This window comes from Antedon mediterranea, chromosome 10, assembly GCF_964355755.1.
Source record: "Antedon mediterranea chromosome 10, ecAntMedi1.1, whole genome shotgun sequence".
NCBI classification, from domain to species: domain Eukaryota; kingdom Metazoa; phylum Echinodermata; class Crinoidea; order Comatulida; family Antedonidae; genus Antedon; species Antedon mediterranea.
Window position 1 is genome coordinate 6503171 of NC_092679.1, and position 15418 is coordinate 6518588.

The 15418-nt window shown below is 34.2% G+C and overlaps 1 protein-coding gene across 1 annotated transcript in view; it reads left to right on the plus strand.

Moving 5' to 3' along the window:
* The first annotated feature begins 11354 nt into the window (after window positions 1–11354).
* LOC140061181 (otoferlin-like) overlaps window positions 11355–15418 on the plus strand; it is a 32405-nt gene continuing 28341 nt past the window's right edge. Inside the window, exons 1-5 of the mRNA XM_072107671.1 lie at window positions 11355–11436; window positions 13198–13297; window positions 13826–13995; window positions 14431–14504; window positions 15072–15193. Coding sequence (XP_071963772.1) covers window positions 13853–13995; window positions 14431–14504; window positions 15072–15193 — 339 coding nt within the window. The 5' untranslated portion in view covers window positions 11355–11436; window positions 13198–13297; window positions 13826–13852. The remainder of the gene's footprint in view (window positions 11437–13197; window positions 13298–13825; window positions 13996–14430; window positions 14505–15071; window positions 15194–15418) is intronic.

Here is a 15418-nt window from a genome sequence, read left to right on the forward strand (position 1 = left end):
GCCATTAGTGTTGGACAGTGTTGTTTCCCTGACATTCAAATACAATGTGCAAACATAGAAAGCCATTCCAGTCACACTACCAATAATTCAAAATATTTATTTGATATTTTTTATAATATATTTATGTATAAAGTATTGTGTAATAGGGTTCTTGCCCAAATTATTCTACTGCAGTTGTATTTATTTCACACACTTCACCTTTAGAACGGTGGCGTTCACACTAACTGTGGTGCTGTAAAAAAAAACCATAATCAACATCAAATTAATAGTAGGCCTAAAACATTAAAAGTGCAGTAATTGCGCAAATTACATTTTTTTATGAATGCAATAACGTATAATGTTATAGTAATCCTCTTAACATGGTTCTATTATATATTTTGATAAAAACTGTACCCCTATAACTTAACAATGTTGTGGAGTGGTGAAAGATGTAGCAGATGCCTCTCTGAAATAATGATCAATTAATGTCAAATACAACTCTTCATATTTCACTAATGACATGATTGTTACTGCAAAACATGCTGTAATGAGCATATAATGATGTTTACTTCACTTCCCCTAAACAAAATGTTAAGAGAAATTTTCAAATTACTAGAATTCATTAAATTAACAAATAAATTATCAATTTACACAGACAAGCGATAACGTTATTTAAAAATATAGACTCTGTGTTATTCCTTATGACCATTTACACGAAACGTGGAGCTGACGGGCAGTTTCCGCTCAGGATAGACACAGATTCTACAGGTATATAGGACACACTACACGTTTTTTTTTCACTTACCGTTACCGCTTGTCTGTGTAAATTGGCCTTTAGGCCACACCTGGTAAGTTGCAGGGGCGAATCCAGGATTTCTCCACCCCTGGTTTGAGTATACAAATAGTTCTCTCGCAAACCCCTCTGGATCCACCCCTGATTTTAATGTAAACATAATTCTCTTGACTGTATTACCTTTAGTATGGTAACGTAATAATCAAGTGTGAAATTTGTATTCATAAGTACACACTATCTTGCAATAAACTTTGCATTTTATGTATGTACTACTGTAGATAAAATGAATTCATCATCGGATGCGGTGCAATGGTAAAGATATTTTGTATTCTGCAAATTCACAATCTGGGAAGTTTAGAAAATATAACTGGTGCATTAACTATATAATGATAAAATTAATGTGTTTTCAGAGTTGTACATACACGGTATATATGTATATATAGGAATGGGTTTTTTAAATAGAATACTGTATATGCTTTGCTTTAGAACATAGTTTGTATGTCAGATATATTGTAGGCTAAACTTCCTGTCATAGTGTTTAAGTTCAGAATTTATCACCAATATGTATAACATGAATTAGCATGGTAATTCTCCAGATAATGGTGGTTGTTTAGATCATCGACTTTGATTTATGGTCGTAACTGATCATTATATTTGTAGCATGGATAAAAATAATTGAGTAGATACATTCATTTCACATTTTGACATAACGTAATGGATATGCTTGCCAAATATGGCTTCATGTACTGTATAACGCACAGCTTCTTTTTTAATGGCATTGAAAATTCAATAATTTAGATATACTGGTATATGTACAGGATATATCATTGTTGAATCGTGGAGGTACCTTCACGGTTGTGTCACAGATAATGAAATACATTTTAGGGATCATGTCAACATTATTTTACTGCAGTTACTGCAGTAAATGCATTTTTTTACTGCAATAATGTATGATTTAGTATGTTTCAATGTGGTTTATGAGGTAGTCACTGTAATAACCAAACAAACAGTGTGTACAGTGATTGGGCCTACAGTATCCCAAATTAAACAGCTTGCTAATATTTCAAACAAATGTTAAAGAGTATAAGACAAAATGCAGTGACTGCAGTAGATTAATTTTGACATGGTCCCTGCAAATATCCTTATGGTTATATACAGTATTATATAATTTCTCGACGTTACTGTATATCGTACTCGTAGATGAGGACATAGCAGGGTTGTTTACAATATCTCTGTGTTAAGTCTCCAATTTCTCTCTGTGTGTTGGGTCTACCTTCATAGTTGTCATGCTTGAATGATGACATGTCACGCTTGAGAGATTTCTTTTCATTGACATTTGATTTTAGTACTTTTATTAAAGAACAGATGTATAGAAATTTGTATTTATATAGCCTTAAGTACACAAGGGAGGTAGAGAATATAAGACAAGGTCATTGAAATGAACAGCAATATTTCTATTTTGTTTTTATTAATTCTTGTCATTTTTTTAATTCAACATTGTGAATAAACTTGGTATAGTTAGATAGAGGTGAATTTACTGTATTAACTATATTAGTAGATTGGTACATGCTTACTGTACATGTTTGTAAAATGTACATTTTTAAGTAAGTAAGTAATAAGTTTGTCATTTGATGGATTCATTTATGTGGATTGTCTGAAGTTGTTTTAGGTCATCGACGTTTCTGTATGTTTACAGTAATTTTAACTATTGGAGATATATATAATTTATATTATTGACAATTAAAGTTGTTAATTTTAATGATAATATGTCCAAATAAACATTTTTTTTAAGTTTCATTTTAAGAATTTTCTCCATTCTAAATGTTTTCATTTTTCGACCAATTTCACCTTTAAGTGTTCTTCTTGTGCGAGGTGTTCTTAATAGAGTGTTCTTAAGCTCTGTCTACACTATCAAACTTTATGTGATGTGATGTTGCTAAATATGGTAGTGATATATTTAAATATGGTAGTGCTATGACATCATTATATCCATATATCACATCACAATTTTTTGTCACATAAAGTTTGATAGTGTAGACAGAGTTCAGAGATCATGTCACAATTATTCTACTGGAGATACTGCAGTAACTACACTACATCAATCATCATAGACATTTTGTGTATAATTATTGATTACTTGAAACAGGCTTGCTAACAAAGATGTTTACTGCAGTAACTGCAGCAGAATAATTGTGACATAGTTCCTTATATAAAATAAAATGGTATAAGCTGATCAATTGAATATTCATCTTTGTTTAACACAAATCCCATGGACATATAATACTGTATCGTTAGTAATAAACGAGTTTCTAAATGTGTATTAAAGCACTCTGTTATTCAAATCAGATTTGTGTGCAAACTTTAATGTTTGCTTAATAAGTCTAGCATAATTACGTGACTGCGTTTAACTGACATGTTAGCCTTCCCTTCTGGACAGCATTAATCTGTATAATTCACCATGAGTTAGTAGAATAATCCGTACTAATATTATACATTACGGTGTTGCCGTTCAGTATTATATCAGGGAGTTTAACAACTCGTTGACAACACTTCTCAAACACTCGTCGGTTAGTTTAGAAGGTTTTTGGATGGGGTAGGCCTTACCAGGAAAAATTATTTTCTGTGTAGGCCTATAACATAGAGATTTTACATTCATACTGTAAATATTATCTCTATGTAGATGGCACGAACAACAAACATACATCAATTAGTATTGTAAACTCTATCAAACTAGTTTGACAAAAAAAAGGTGTGATGTGCCAAAATAAGATAGTGTATACTCAAATACGGTAGTGGTATGCTCAAATACGGTAGTGATATGCTCAAATACGGTAGTGATAGGCTCAAAATGGTAGTGATATGCTCAAATACGGTAGTGGTATGCTCAAATACGGTAGTGGTATGCTCAAATACGGTAGTGATATGCTCAAATACGGTAGTGGTATGCTCAAATACGGTAGTGGTATGCTCAAATACGGTAGTGGTATGCTCAAATACGGTAGTGGTATGCTCAAATACGGTAGTGGTATGCTCAAATACGGTAGTTGTATGCTCAAATACGGTAGTGATAGGCTCAAATACGGTAGTGATAGGCTCAAAATGGTAGTGATATGCTCAAATGTGGTAGTGATATGCTCAAAGTGATATGCACAATTATGGTAGTGATATGCTCAAATATGGTAGTGATATGCACAATTATGGTAGTAATATGCTCGTATATGGTAGTGATATGCTCAAATAAAGTGATATGACATCATCATGTCTATATATGGGCACATTACATATTTTTCACATAAAGTTTGATAGTATATAGACAGAGCTTTAGAAGATATCTAAGTGCATTTTTATAAAGGCGCTGCCGACTTGCGTTATTTTATATTTGTAACTTTAAGGTTAAAATGTGACAACATTGAAGGAACTCTCTTGTGAAAATAAGACTTTAAGTTTATAAAAGCTTTTTTTTATCTTATTAACGCAAATATGGTTACTTTAGAGGACCGCCTTTCTGGCAAAAACCCAACTACAAGACCTATAAAATCGACAATTTTAGCTTAAAGTTCCAACTTGGACGCAAATCGTCCTCCATAATAATTTTGTAGAATAAGATAAAATAAGTTTAACATTCAAGATGTTAATTAAAGATGAGCCATTTTAATTCGAATAACGAACATTGACGCCCATGACTGTAATTGTCATTTTTGTAGAAAAATTACGATCAATATCTTTATTAAATAATAAGTTTGTTTATATTTGAAAATCATGAAAACATATGGCATGATTGAATAACGGAGGCTATAACAACACTCTTGATCGTACAAGCCGATTTATTTTGCATTAACCAATATTGAATTCTGTTTTGTTTAGACATTATAATATAAATTACTCACACATTAGAAATGCAGCCCGGTTGACAACAGGACAATACAGTAATATGCAAATCATATTCTTTCATTACATCCGTGGTACAGTATTATCTATATGCACCTGCAGCTTTTTATAGTGTATTCATGCAACACACGATATTACTTGGATCTTTGATTAGCTGTGATGCAGCGCGTACGCATACACACGCGCTGCATCACACGTCCTTTGATCGCCGCGTTATTTACTAGAACGATAGTTATGACATCAAGGGATTTGTATGCGAATACATGTTAATAATAATGCGCTTTTATACCCATCGGCTTTAAAAAATCTCATTTTCTGATCAATCGTAGTTTGCAACGCAATATAATGTAAACGTGATTATATAATGTCATTTGTTATTGTAATGCGATTATGTATATTGCCGTAAACCAAAACCGATTATTCTGCAAGGTGTGTGTATATCTGATTGAAATCACGTTATGTGTGCCAACGAGCCGGAGGAGATGGCTGAAGAGAGAGAGGGGGCGAACGATCCATTTTTATTTACAGTCAATATTATCGCCATATTGTGTTTCTTAATAATGAAAATTAAAAATGAGTTACAGATAAGCATAAAATGTGGCACAGCACAGTCTCGAAGAAAACGAGAAATATGTGTCATTCCAGCCTAGTTATAGTTATGTTTGGATAGGCTTATATCCTATGATACAGGCGTCACATATGATACGTTTTATAGAATCTGCCTATGATATTACTTGGAAAATTGTAGATAGAGAATCATTCCGATTATACCTAATTTTAAATTCGACATGCATTTTATTCAGCAATTCTGTTTACAAAATGATTCAGTTTTTTAAGACGGTGGAATTATGATACGAAATAATCGTGTGATCAGAATTTCTTTTATTTCCCAGAGGTCACTAAATTATTACGAGACTTAATTGGAAATTAATATCGAGTCATTTCTCGTCCATTATATACTTTTCGTAAATGAGATAGTGATCCTTCTGTTTTTGTAATATATTTTGTAAGTTTATTACGGTATTGATTAATCTGAAAGGAGAAAAGACTACTACTGTACTACTACTATACTAATTGTGTGCGATCCGTAAAGCTCATTTCCCACAAAAGGCCGGTGCAGACCAAACGCGAAGCAGCGAAGCGTCATACGTCACGCGTCATTCGACGGATCGCTTTGAAAGTTGAATTTTCATGCGTCTATTAGTTTTTTTAGACTCGTAAGCGCAACGCAAGCGTTGACAAGAAACAGTTTGTATAATCGCATGTGATTGGTCTAATTAACCTTGGTTCTCACTGCTGTAGACCCAGCGCAAAGCTCCTAGACGCAACGCAAGCGAGTTGACCAATGACTGCCAGTTCAAATAATCAATTGCTTGTGATTGGTCAATCACTTTCGTTGCGCTTACATCCTTGCGTTGCGTCCTAGTAGGAACCCAGTTAAAACTTGGTTCCCACTAGAACATAACGCAAGGACGTAAACGCAACGCAAGCGTTTTAACCAATGACAAGCGAAGTTATAGACAGTTAGCAATCACAAGCGAATAACCCATCGCTTGTGATTGGTCAATTCACTTGCGTTGCGTTACGTCCTTGCGTTGCGTCGCTAGTGGGAACCACGCTTTAAGGACGGGAAGACGTTACAGCACAACGCTTAAAGCTTGATTCCCACTAGGACGCAACGCAAGCACCTAGAAGCAATGTAAGCGAGTTAACCAATGACTGCCAGTTCAAATAATCAATTGCGTGTGATAGGTCAATCACTTACGTAAGCACTAACGTTCTTGCGTTGCATCCCAGTGGGAACCAAGTTTAAGGAAAATTCACCAATCACGTTAAAATAGATTGTCCGAACAGCTCACTTGCGTTACGCTACGTTGTGTGTTGAGTGCAAGTGGGAACCAAGCTTTATGTGACTATTGGCTACGCTGAAGCTATACGAACGATAATGACGATGATGATAATGACGATGGTGATTAACAAGATCATAATCTGCCAAAACAATTACTCTTCATCTAATCCATCATGATCAACGTTGATTAATACGCGTAAAATATTAATCAGACTATTAGATACTCGTGATGGATTAATTAACCTAATAGACCAAGCCGCTGGAAATTTAACGAATGAATTATGCATCAACGTCGTATAAATAGAGCGATGTATTCATCCTTTACGATGCTTACATTTATCTGTATCTCTGTCGTCGTTGATTAATACTCGCCTTCATTTCAATTTATATATTGAATATTAATAATTATATTTTACCATGTTGCTGATAATCGGCCATTTGAGTTATGATTTTGCAAATTAAGATGAAGAACCAGTTTCTATGTATAGTAAATGTCAGTATTATTACTACTACAACAGGATTTAAAAGCAACATCCTTCGTAATAATTATTATAACAACACGTTGTAGCCATAGGCAACAAGTCTGTAACGCTCGCGGTGCCATTTTAATATAATATTCATAAATCCATAAGTATGAACTAAATAATATTATGGTGAGAGTATTAAAATAATAATAGGCTTCTTGTGTCGTAGATAGATTTTGAGCAGTTGTTGATGGAACTTAATCAAAATAGCTTCGTATTGAAAAGTGCAAGGCAAGGTCGATTGAAGGATGGGTCTTTACGTTTTTGAAAAGGTGGAAAAAGAAAACATTATATTATACAGTATTACGTTATGAAATTTTATGTTTAAAAAAAAAAATTATGTGGATAACAGCAAACTTCGAAATAAAAGTATAGAAAATAAAGAGAGAGGATATAAAACATAAACAGCCAACATGTAGGCCTTCATGTAACCTTTTCGCAAACACCACCACTAACTTATTGTATGATCAGTAGAATTTGTTGTGGTTTGAGTATTAAGTCTATACACTTAACAAAGTGACGATTCTCACCTCGCATACCTTTTGTATACAATTGAAAAAAAGGAACGCATCGTTGACCAAACTCTAAAGAAGTTAACTTCACGCTTAATTCTCCCGATAAAAAAGATTAAAAAGTCACAGATTTTTTTGGACAAACCAGTGTTTGTCAGACATTTTACATTATGGCGTTTTAGATTTCTGCAGAAATGAACTGAGAGTTGACATACCATGTCGTTGAAAATTAAGTTGAAGTCAGTTGTAGGGTTTGGGAAAGTGGCGCGTGATCGACAACTCGAATTCTCTTTTAGAGGTACGTGATTTTATGAATTTCTGATTATTTTATATGTTATAACTTTATTTTTGACATCTGGCATATGAATACCTTTATACTTATATTACGGCTTTGTGGGCTGAGATGTGTTCCGTAAGGGGCCTGGTTGGTTCCTGGTTGGTTAAGCACCGAGATTGAAGATTTTTACTTATAAAGTGGACGAAACTTTGAATTATGTATAATAAATATTTGATTTGATTTGAATTTATTTGGAAAATCATCATAAAAAAAACCATACAAAGTGATAACATAAATTACGGACATTACAAACAATACATTTATAAAAGATTTTTTGATAGCCCAAAAAGCTTATCAGTTTGTTTCCATTGGCCTAGCTGTCATTCATTATCTGAAAATATCGTTTTTTTTTATATTAGCCTACCGTATCCAATCGAATCGAACCATGTCGTGCCAAGCCCGGCATAGTCTAATGGTTGGATTTCTGCATATAGGAAATTATATTATCAGGCACAAAATTAATATTCTGAATCAATTATATAACCAATATTCTAACTGGAAATATTATCGAAGAAATACATAAATTGTTCTCTTGTATTTCATCCAGGAACTGTTCAAAAATCCTGCGTTCAGACGAACACTTCATCTGAATTAGTATGGAATGAGGTAAGATACTAAGAATGGAGGTAAAGAAAATATATTTACCATCTACATCCCACCCTCTTAAAATAATGGAATAAACTTTTAAAAACCAAGTTGGGCCGCGGCGCGCGAAATTCTATTTTGTTGCATGCTTGGTGGATGACTGATCCTAAAATGTCATTTTGCATAATGTTTATTTAAGAAAATATTTAGTTTTGGCAGCATGCCTACTAGCCAGGCTAGGCCTCTACTAGGCTAGGGCCAGGCCAGTAGTGGGCTAGGCCTAGGCCTATACCTCCCCCCTCTATTCCCCTCTATTCTAGGCTAGGCCCTAGCCTTACTAGGCCTAGCCTAGCCTACCTACTAGGCCTAGCCGGGATCCAGTCAAGTCGCCCCATCGCAAAGTCGCCCCATACAAAGTCGCCCAATACAAAGTCGCCCCATCGCAAAGTCGCCCCAAAACAAAGTCGCCCCGGCACAGTCGCCCCATCGCAAAGTCGCCCCATTACAAAGTCGCCCCATCGCAAATTCGCCCCATCGCAAAGTCGCCCCAACGCAAAGTCGCCCCAACGCAAAGTCGCCCACGGTTTTAATCATATTGGTTGCGTTTGATATCGATTGCGTTGTTACTTTGGTCGCGCTAATGTCGTATACAGTATAATGTTTATCCTATATACATAATTTGTGTTTTAATTTTTATTTTACAGGTTTTAATGGAGTGATGTGCTTTTTAAAAATCATTAAAAAAATGGTCCCTTGTTTGAAAGTTCTAAAAAGATTATCCCTGATTTATAGTTTCGAAAATGTTAATTTAATATGATTTTAAAATTAGTTACCAGAGCCACAATTACGAAACTTTCTTCAACCTACGCGTGGATACCAGCTAATTTTTTAGGATAATATAATAAATGTATAAATGTGTAGTAGCCAGCTAGGCCTTCCTATAGATTTACAGTAGTTAAAACAATAACAGTGTTGTAAGACAATGAGTGTTATAGGCTACTTATTGATCATTTTGCATTTATTGACAAGTTATGTGTCTTAATTATTTTTATAATGACACTTCAAAATAAAGAAATAAAAAAAAAAAGGATTTTATCGCCGATATGATTGTTTTACTTGCAGGTATTTTAGTAAAATTAAAACGCTACATTTTGACCATGGAAAAACCATCGTACAGTATCGTGTGCGTGTTTTTTAAAAAGGGGAATCCCCGACGGTCAGCAGAAAGACGTAGCAGCTGTGAGGAAACAGATACCAGAAGGCGCAGCTCCGATTGGTTTCAGAGAATGTTTCAGATGGCGAGTCGCCTTTTATTCAACAGCACAATGATCATTTTACTGAAGAAATTCTTTTCAACCCCTTTGGTTAGGCCTAGAACATTCTAATTATCATGCCTAATAAATATCCTCATATCGGGTATTTATTTAATTTTAAATTAAACAAGACAGTGAAGAGGCACGGAATAATACGTACACGGACGTACGACGAATACACACACGCACGTCATCATTTACGACATATAGTGGTGATATGATGCAATTTTATAATGGATATAATGATGGGATTGCCTTTTTCCAGGCTTACAATCAATGTTCATTACGTAATACTATGTATATAATACTAAATAGTAAACTGAATGTTTATAAATAAATTGTTTTACGTAATTTGTTGCATATAAAATAAAAGACACAGACGTAGCCTACGTTTCCTATAAAATATTTCACATTTAAATAATTATGTACTGCTAAATGACATTATGCTGGATAATATTATAATCTTAAACTATGTTTACAAATTATTAATATAGGCCTAATAATAATATTAATAATACATATTCATCGACCAAAGTAAAAATAATCTAGATCGTATAACATCATTTTATCGCGACTAAATTTAAACGCGACCGATTTCGAACGCGACTGATATCATCGTAAAACTCCGGCGGGGTTTCCCCATCTTCAGATGGTGCGTTGTAGTACGACGACAACGGCGGAGTAATTACGGGGGTTTCCCTCTGGTAAGCTAGCACGTTAGTGCGACCGCGGAGTGATTAGTCGGGGGCTTCCTCTCTGATGATGGATGGGGGTGCGTGCCGATCGTGTGACCTGAGACTACATGGCGGAGCTTCCCCTTTTTATGCCTACACGTTCCGTGTTATTTTGTGTATCATTGCGACATTTTACGCACTTGTAAACTATTTTTTAACGTTTTGGGGCGACTTTGCGATAGGGCGACTTTGTGATGGGGCGACTTTGCGATGGGGCGACTTTGCGATGGGGCGACTTTGCGATGGGGCGACTTTGCGATGGGGCGACTTTGCGATGGGGCGACTGTGTCGGGGCGACTTTGTTTTGGGGCGACTTTGCGATGGGGCGACTGTGTAAGGGGCGACTTTGTATGGGGCGACTTTGCGATGGGGCGACTTGACTAGCATCCGGCCTAGCCTACCTACTAGGCTAGGCCTAGGGCAGGTAGGCGCGCCTGGCTTATTGGGTTGGGTTAAGCCAATGTAAAGTTAGGCCTAGGTAGGTAGCCTAGTTTAGGCCTATATATATATATATAGTAGTTAGGCCTAGTATAGCCTACTACTAGTTAGGCCTAGGCTATATAGGTAGGCTATAGCCTAGTCCTAGCCAGGCCCGCCTGGTAACCTAACTAGTCCTAGGTAAGCCCATCACAGTCAATCCATCCTGCTGGGTATAATGACCTTGGTTTTGAATATACTTTAATCACATTAAATTTCATTGGTAACTAGACAGGTTTGGAATTCTGAAAAGCAATCATGGTTCTTAACCAGATGTTTATTATTATTATTAATTAGAAGACTTCTTTATTACTAAATTGTTTGGAGTACTATATTTCATTTTCTTAAATTCCCAGACATTGACATGGCCAGTGGGAACTGCGATCACAGAGAGAGAATGTGTGAATATCACATTAATTGACTACAGTAAAATATTTAGCAACAAGTAAGACAATCTAACAAATTTAATTTATTGATTATGTCGCTCAAAATAGGTGTCGTGTTGTAAATAATACATTATATTGATATATTTTTTACTTTAAAAGTGTTAAATTTAACACTTGTGTGATTAAATATGTATTATATTAAGTTTGCCATTTAAATGCTGAGTTATATTTTGCATTTCACACATTGGATGATGGCACTGTACTTGTTAAACCATAAAAGGTCACTGAACTTTATGTTTTGTTGCTGATCTTAAACATGAGCAAAACAAGTCTGACATTACAACTGTCTGAATTTCATACAGTGTCAATATAGAAATGTTTGCAAGAGAATTATCTACGGTGGCCCACAACTGTCACGCACACTATAACACAGAGTCACACAATTAAAGAAGGAATCACACAATTAAACAAGAAATCGCACAATTAAAAAAGAAATCGCATATAAACAAAAGAAAGCATGAAAATATAAAACGAAATGCACAAATAAAGAAGAAACGCACAATTAAAGAAGAGCTAAGCACAATTCGAAACAAATTCGAAAGCTCCTCGCACAATTAAAGAAGTCCGCAACAAATTCGAAAGCTCCTCGCACAATTAAAGAAGTCCGCAACAAATTCGAAATTACCTCAGACACAATTAAAGTACAGTAGTCCGTATGGAACGCCATTGCTGCCTCCGGCAGCAAACTTTAATTCTATTCGGCTCTTTTACCATTACGTTTGGCTCTTTTAGCATTCGGCGCATTTCTATTCGGCCCATTTACCATTACGTTCGGCTCTTTATTTGTGCATTTCGTTTTATATTTTCATGCTTTCTTTTGTTTATATGCGATTCCTTCTTTAATTGTGTGATTTCTTCTTTAATTGTGTGATTCCTTCTTTAATTGTGTGAATATGATTTATATAGTGTGCGTGACAGTTGTGGGCCACCGTAATGATCAGTACTTTAGTACGAATGTCACAAGAGAAAAATAGATAAAAAATTGAGGTGTTAAAAAATAAACTTAAATTTCCTCCATGAAATTGTTTACATGTCAGGTTTTAATCACCTGGACATTTTTTGCAATTGTTTGCGAAATTAAAAAATTCTTGGTTTATATTTAATAGACATACAACTAAATTTAAGTACAGAATCTCAAATGTCATATTGTTATGTTTATTATCAAATATCTTTCACATTCAAAATATTTAAATATATTGTTCCCCTAAAAAATGTTTTTTTTCAATTTTTTTGTTGAATATGCAATTTTAATTTCACGTAATAGTTATTCACTTTCTTTGCGAAATTAAAAAATTCTTTGTTTATATTTAATAGACATACAACTAAATTTAAATACAGAATCTCAAATGTCATGTCAAATATCTTTCACATTAAAAATATTTAAATATTTTGTTCCCCTAAAATAAAATTTGTTTTCAATTTTTTTGTTGAATATGCAATTTTTCACGTAATAGTTATTCACTTTCTTTGACCAAAAACTGGATGGAAAATGATTTAAATGCCTGAAAAAATGTAATTTAAAGCAAAAAATACTTCGTCTGTCAGAAAATGGTGTTGGGTTAAAATTAACTGTTTCGTTTGACTTTTTATAAGTGAAATATTTATTTTTTATTTTTTTTTTTTTAGTTTTTTTTACAGGAAGTGAATAAATTTATTAAAATTGCAAAATGTCCTATTTAAAGTCTGATTTTATTCTTCATTCTTCTTGTATTTGGAAGACAATACATCTTTAATATAGAAGTTTGATATCTTTGTTACAGACCAGTTGGCACTTTCCAATTATATCTTCAACACTTGATCACGACTGGAAAACTTGAGATCAATGAGCGTCTACTTGATAGCAATAACCGTGTACTTAATGTAAGTCTCGTTTTTATCTGGCCCATAAACAAAGACTAACACGTTCTTAGCAGTACTAAGTGATACATCTAAAATATATAGCTTTCTTACCAAAAATAGTTTAGTAGTCATTTGTAGAGGTATACACCTAATTGGTGTTTTCATAGCAGCTAGTGACTATTTGGAGGGACACACCTAATTGGTGTTTTCATAGCAGCTAGTGACTATTTGGAGGGACACACCTAATTGGTGTTTTCATAGCAGCTAGTGACTATGATTTTATATTTTCTCCTTGCGTCGTGTTTGTTTAATTTGTTGATTTGTATTATATTTTGTAAAATGTATATTTTGCCTCAATAGATAATAATAATAAATAACTCAAATAACAGATGTAATTAGGAACATGTCAGTCAAAAAAATGATAGTTAGAGATTAAAAGAAAGATTATTATTAGAAAATTATTGTTTCCCTGTTTTGTTGATTTTTTTCCGTTTGGTTCATACTCAAGTTAATACAAGCTATAGTAATATATTTATTTTCTACATTTAGATTTCGATCCTTCTTGACCTCACGTATATGCACCCAGAAGGCCTTGTTGGTGATTGGTCAGATTTCCGCAGCTCATATTACCATGCCCACTCTATGGACGAAGTCCTTTTGGAGAATGAATTCTTTGATTCTACACAAAAACCAACCAAACTACCCTCCAAGAAAAGAAGGTAGAAAAAGTTGTTGTCAAAACAAACAAATTGTTTTTTTCATACGTCTTAGACGAGTATTTCATTTCATGGCAGAGACTCAGGTCATTTTAGAATAGTACATTTGATGCTTAATTCCAGTTTACCGAATTAAAAATAATAATAAGACTACACTATATGATATGTTTTAATAATTAATTGTACTTAATAGAAAACTATATTGCTTCACAATGTAATTAGCTGGCCTACATTTTTAGAGACAATTACAATAAATGATATGTACCACATGATAGGGTATTGAATCGTCTCTGCACATATTGTCAGCTCATGCTGTTAGGGTTATCCTCTTTTAATAAGGTTTAATAAAAATAATATAATGTAAACATTTAATTGTATTGCGGTGGAACAAAGCAAAGTTAAAGTTATTGTTGGAAGTGAAATGATTATGTCTTAAAGGAAAAAGAAGACCAAAAAGGCAACTAGCGACACAAATAATGATGAAGAAGTCTCCAATATTGATGAAGATGAAGGTAAGTTCACAGATAGTGGTACTGTAGCCATTAAGTTAGTCGGGGTGGGGGAGGGGTTAAATATTTCATAAATGATAAAAACGATCCGTTGGGTTGAAGAAAAATATTATTTTATTTAGACAAGAAGAAGACATGACTGTTAAAGCTTGTCTAGTCTCTACCTAAATCCATTTCTGGTAGCTTGTTGGTTAACATGGTTGCTTACCAATTCCAGAGTCTTTGGCTCGAATCTTTGGTTTGCCCCTAAGTATACCACAGGCTAATTTTTCTTCAGCAGAGACAGTACCTAATGCCTCAACATCATGGGTATTTTTCCTTGTGTTGTTTCTAACTGTTGTTGATGTTTTCTAATGTGTAAAAAAAAATGTTGTGTATGATATAAACTGATAATAACAAACATAATATAATAATCAGCATTTAAGTAAATGTATAGATCATAGAGGTATTATGAAACTAGAAAGTCAACTGGAAATTAGGTTGCTGTCTAGTTTTATAATACCTCTATGGTACTGACTTGGTTTTTCATAAACTACAGTACACAAAAGATTGATTTTTTTTATTTTTAAGAATATGAGGATGATAGCCAATTGACAGACAATTATGTTTTCCAAAATCAGCAAGATATTCTGAAACTAGGAGATGCTGGTGTGGAGATGAACACACTGCCCACACAGAAGAAGGACTTTCAGGTATTAATCACAATGAATGATGAATTGTTTGTTTTTACCAGGCGACCTCTCTAGTCTGGTCTCCCCGAGGCCCCAGTTATGATCAGTGTTGTGATGTACTAGTACTCCAGGATAACCCCCTACTCTTCTCAAAAGATGTACTAGGTTCTTTAAAATGCACATGAGCTAGATGTGTACACTGGACATACGGTTTATAGTCCTTATCGGAGAAAACTAGCACCAGAA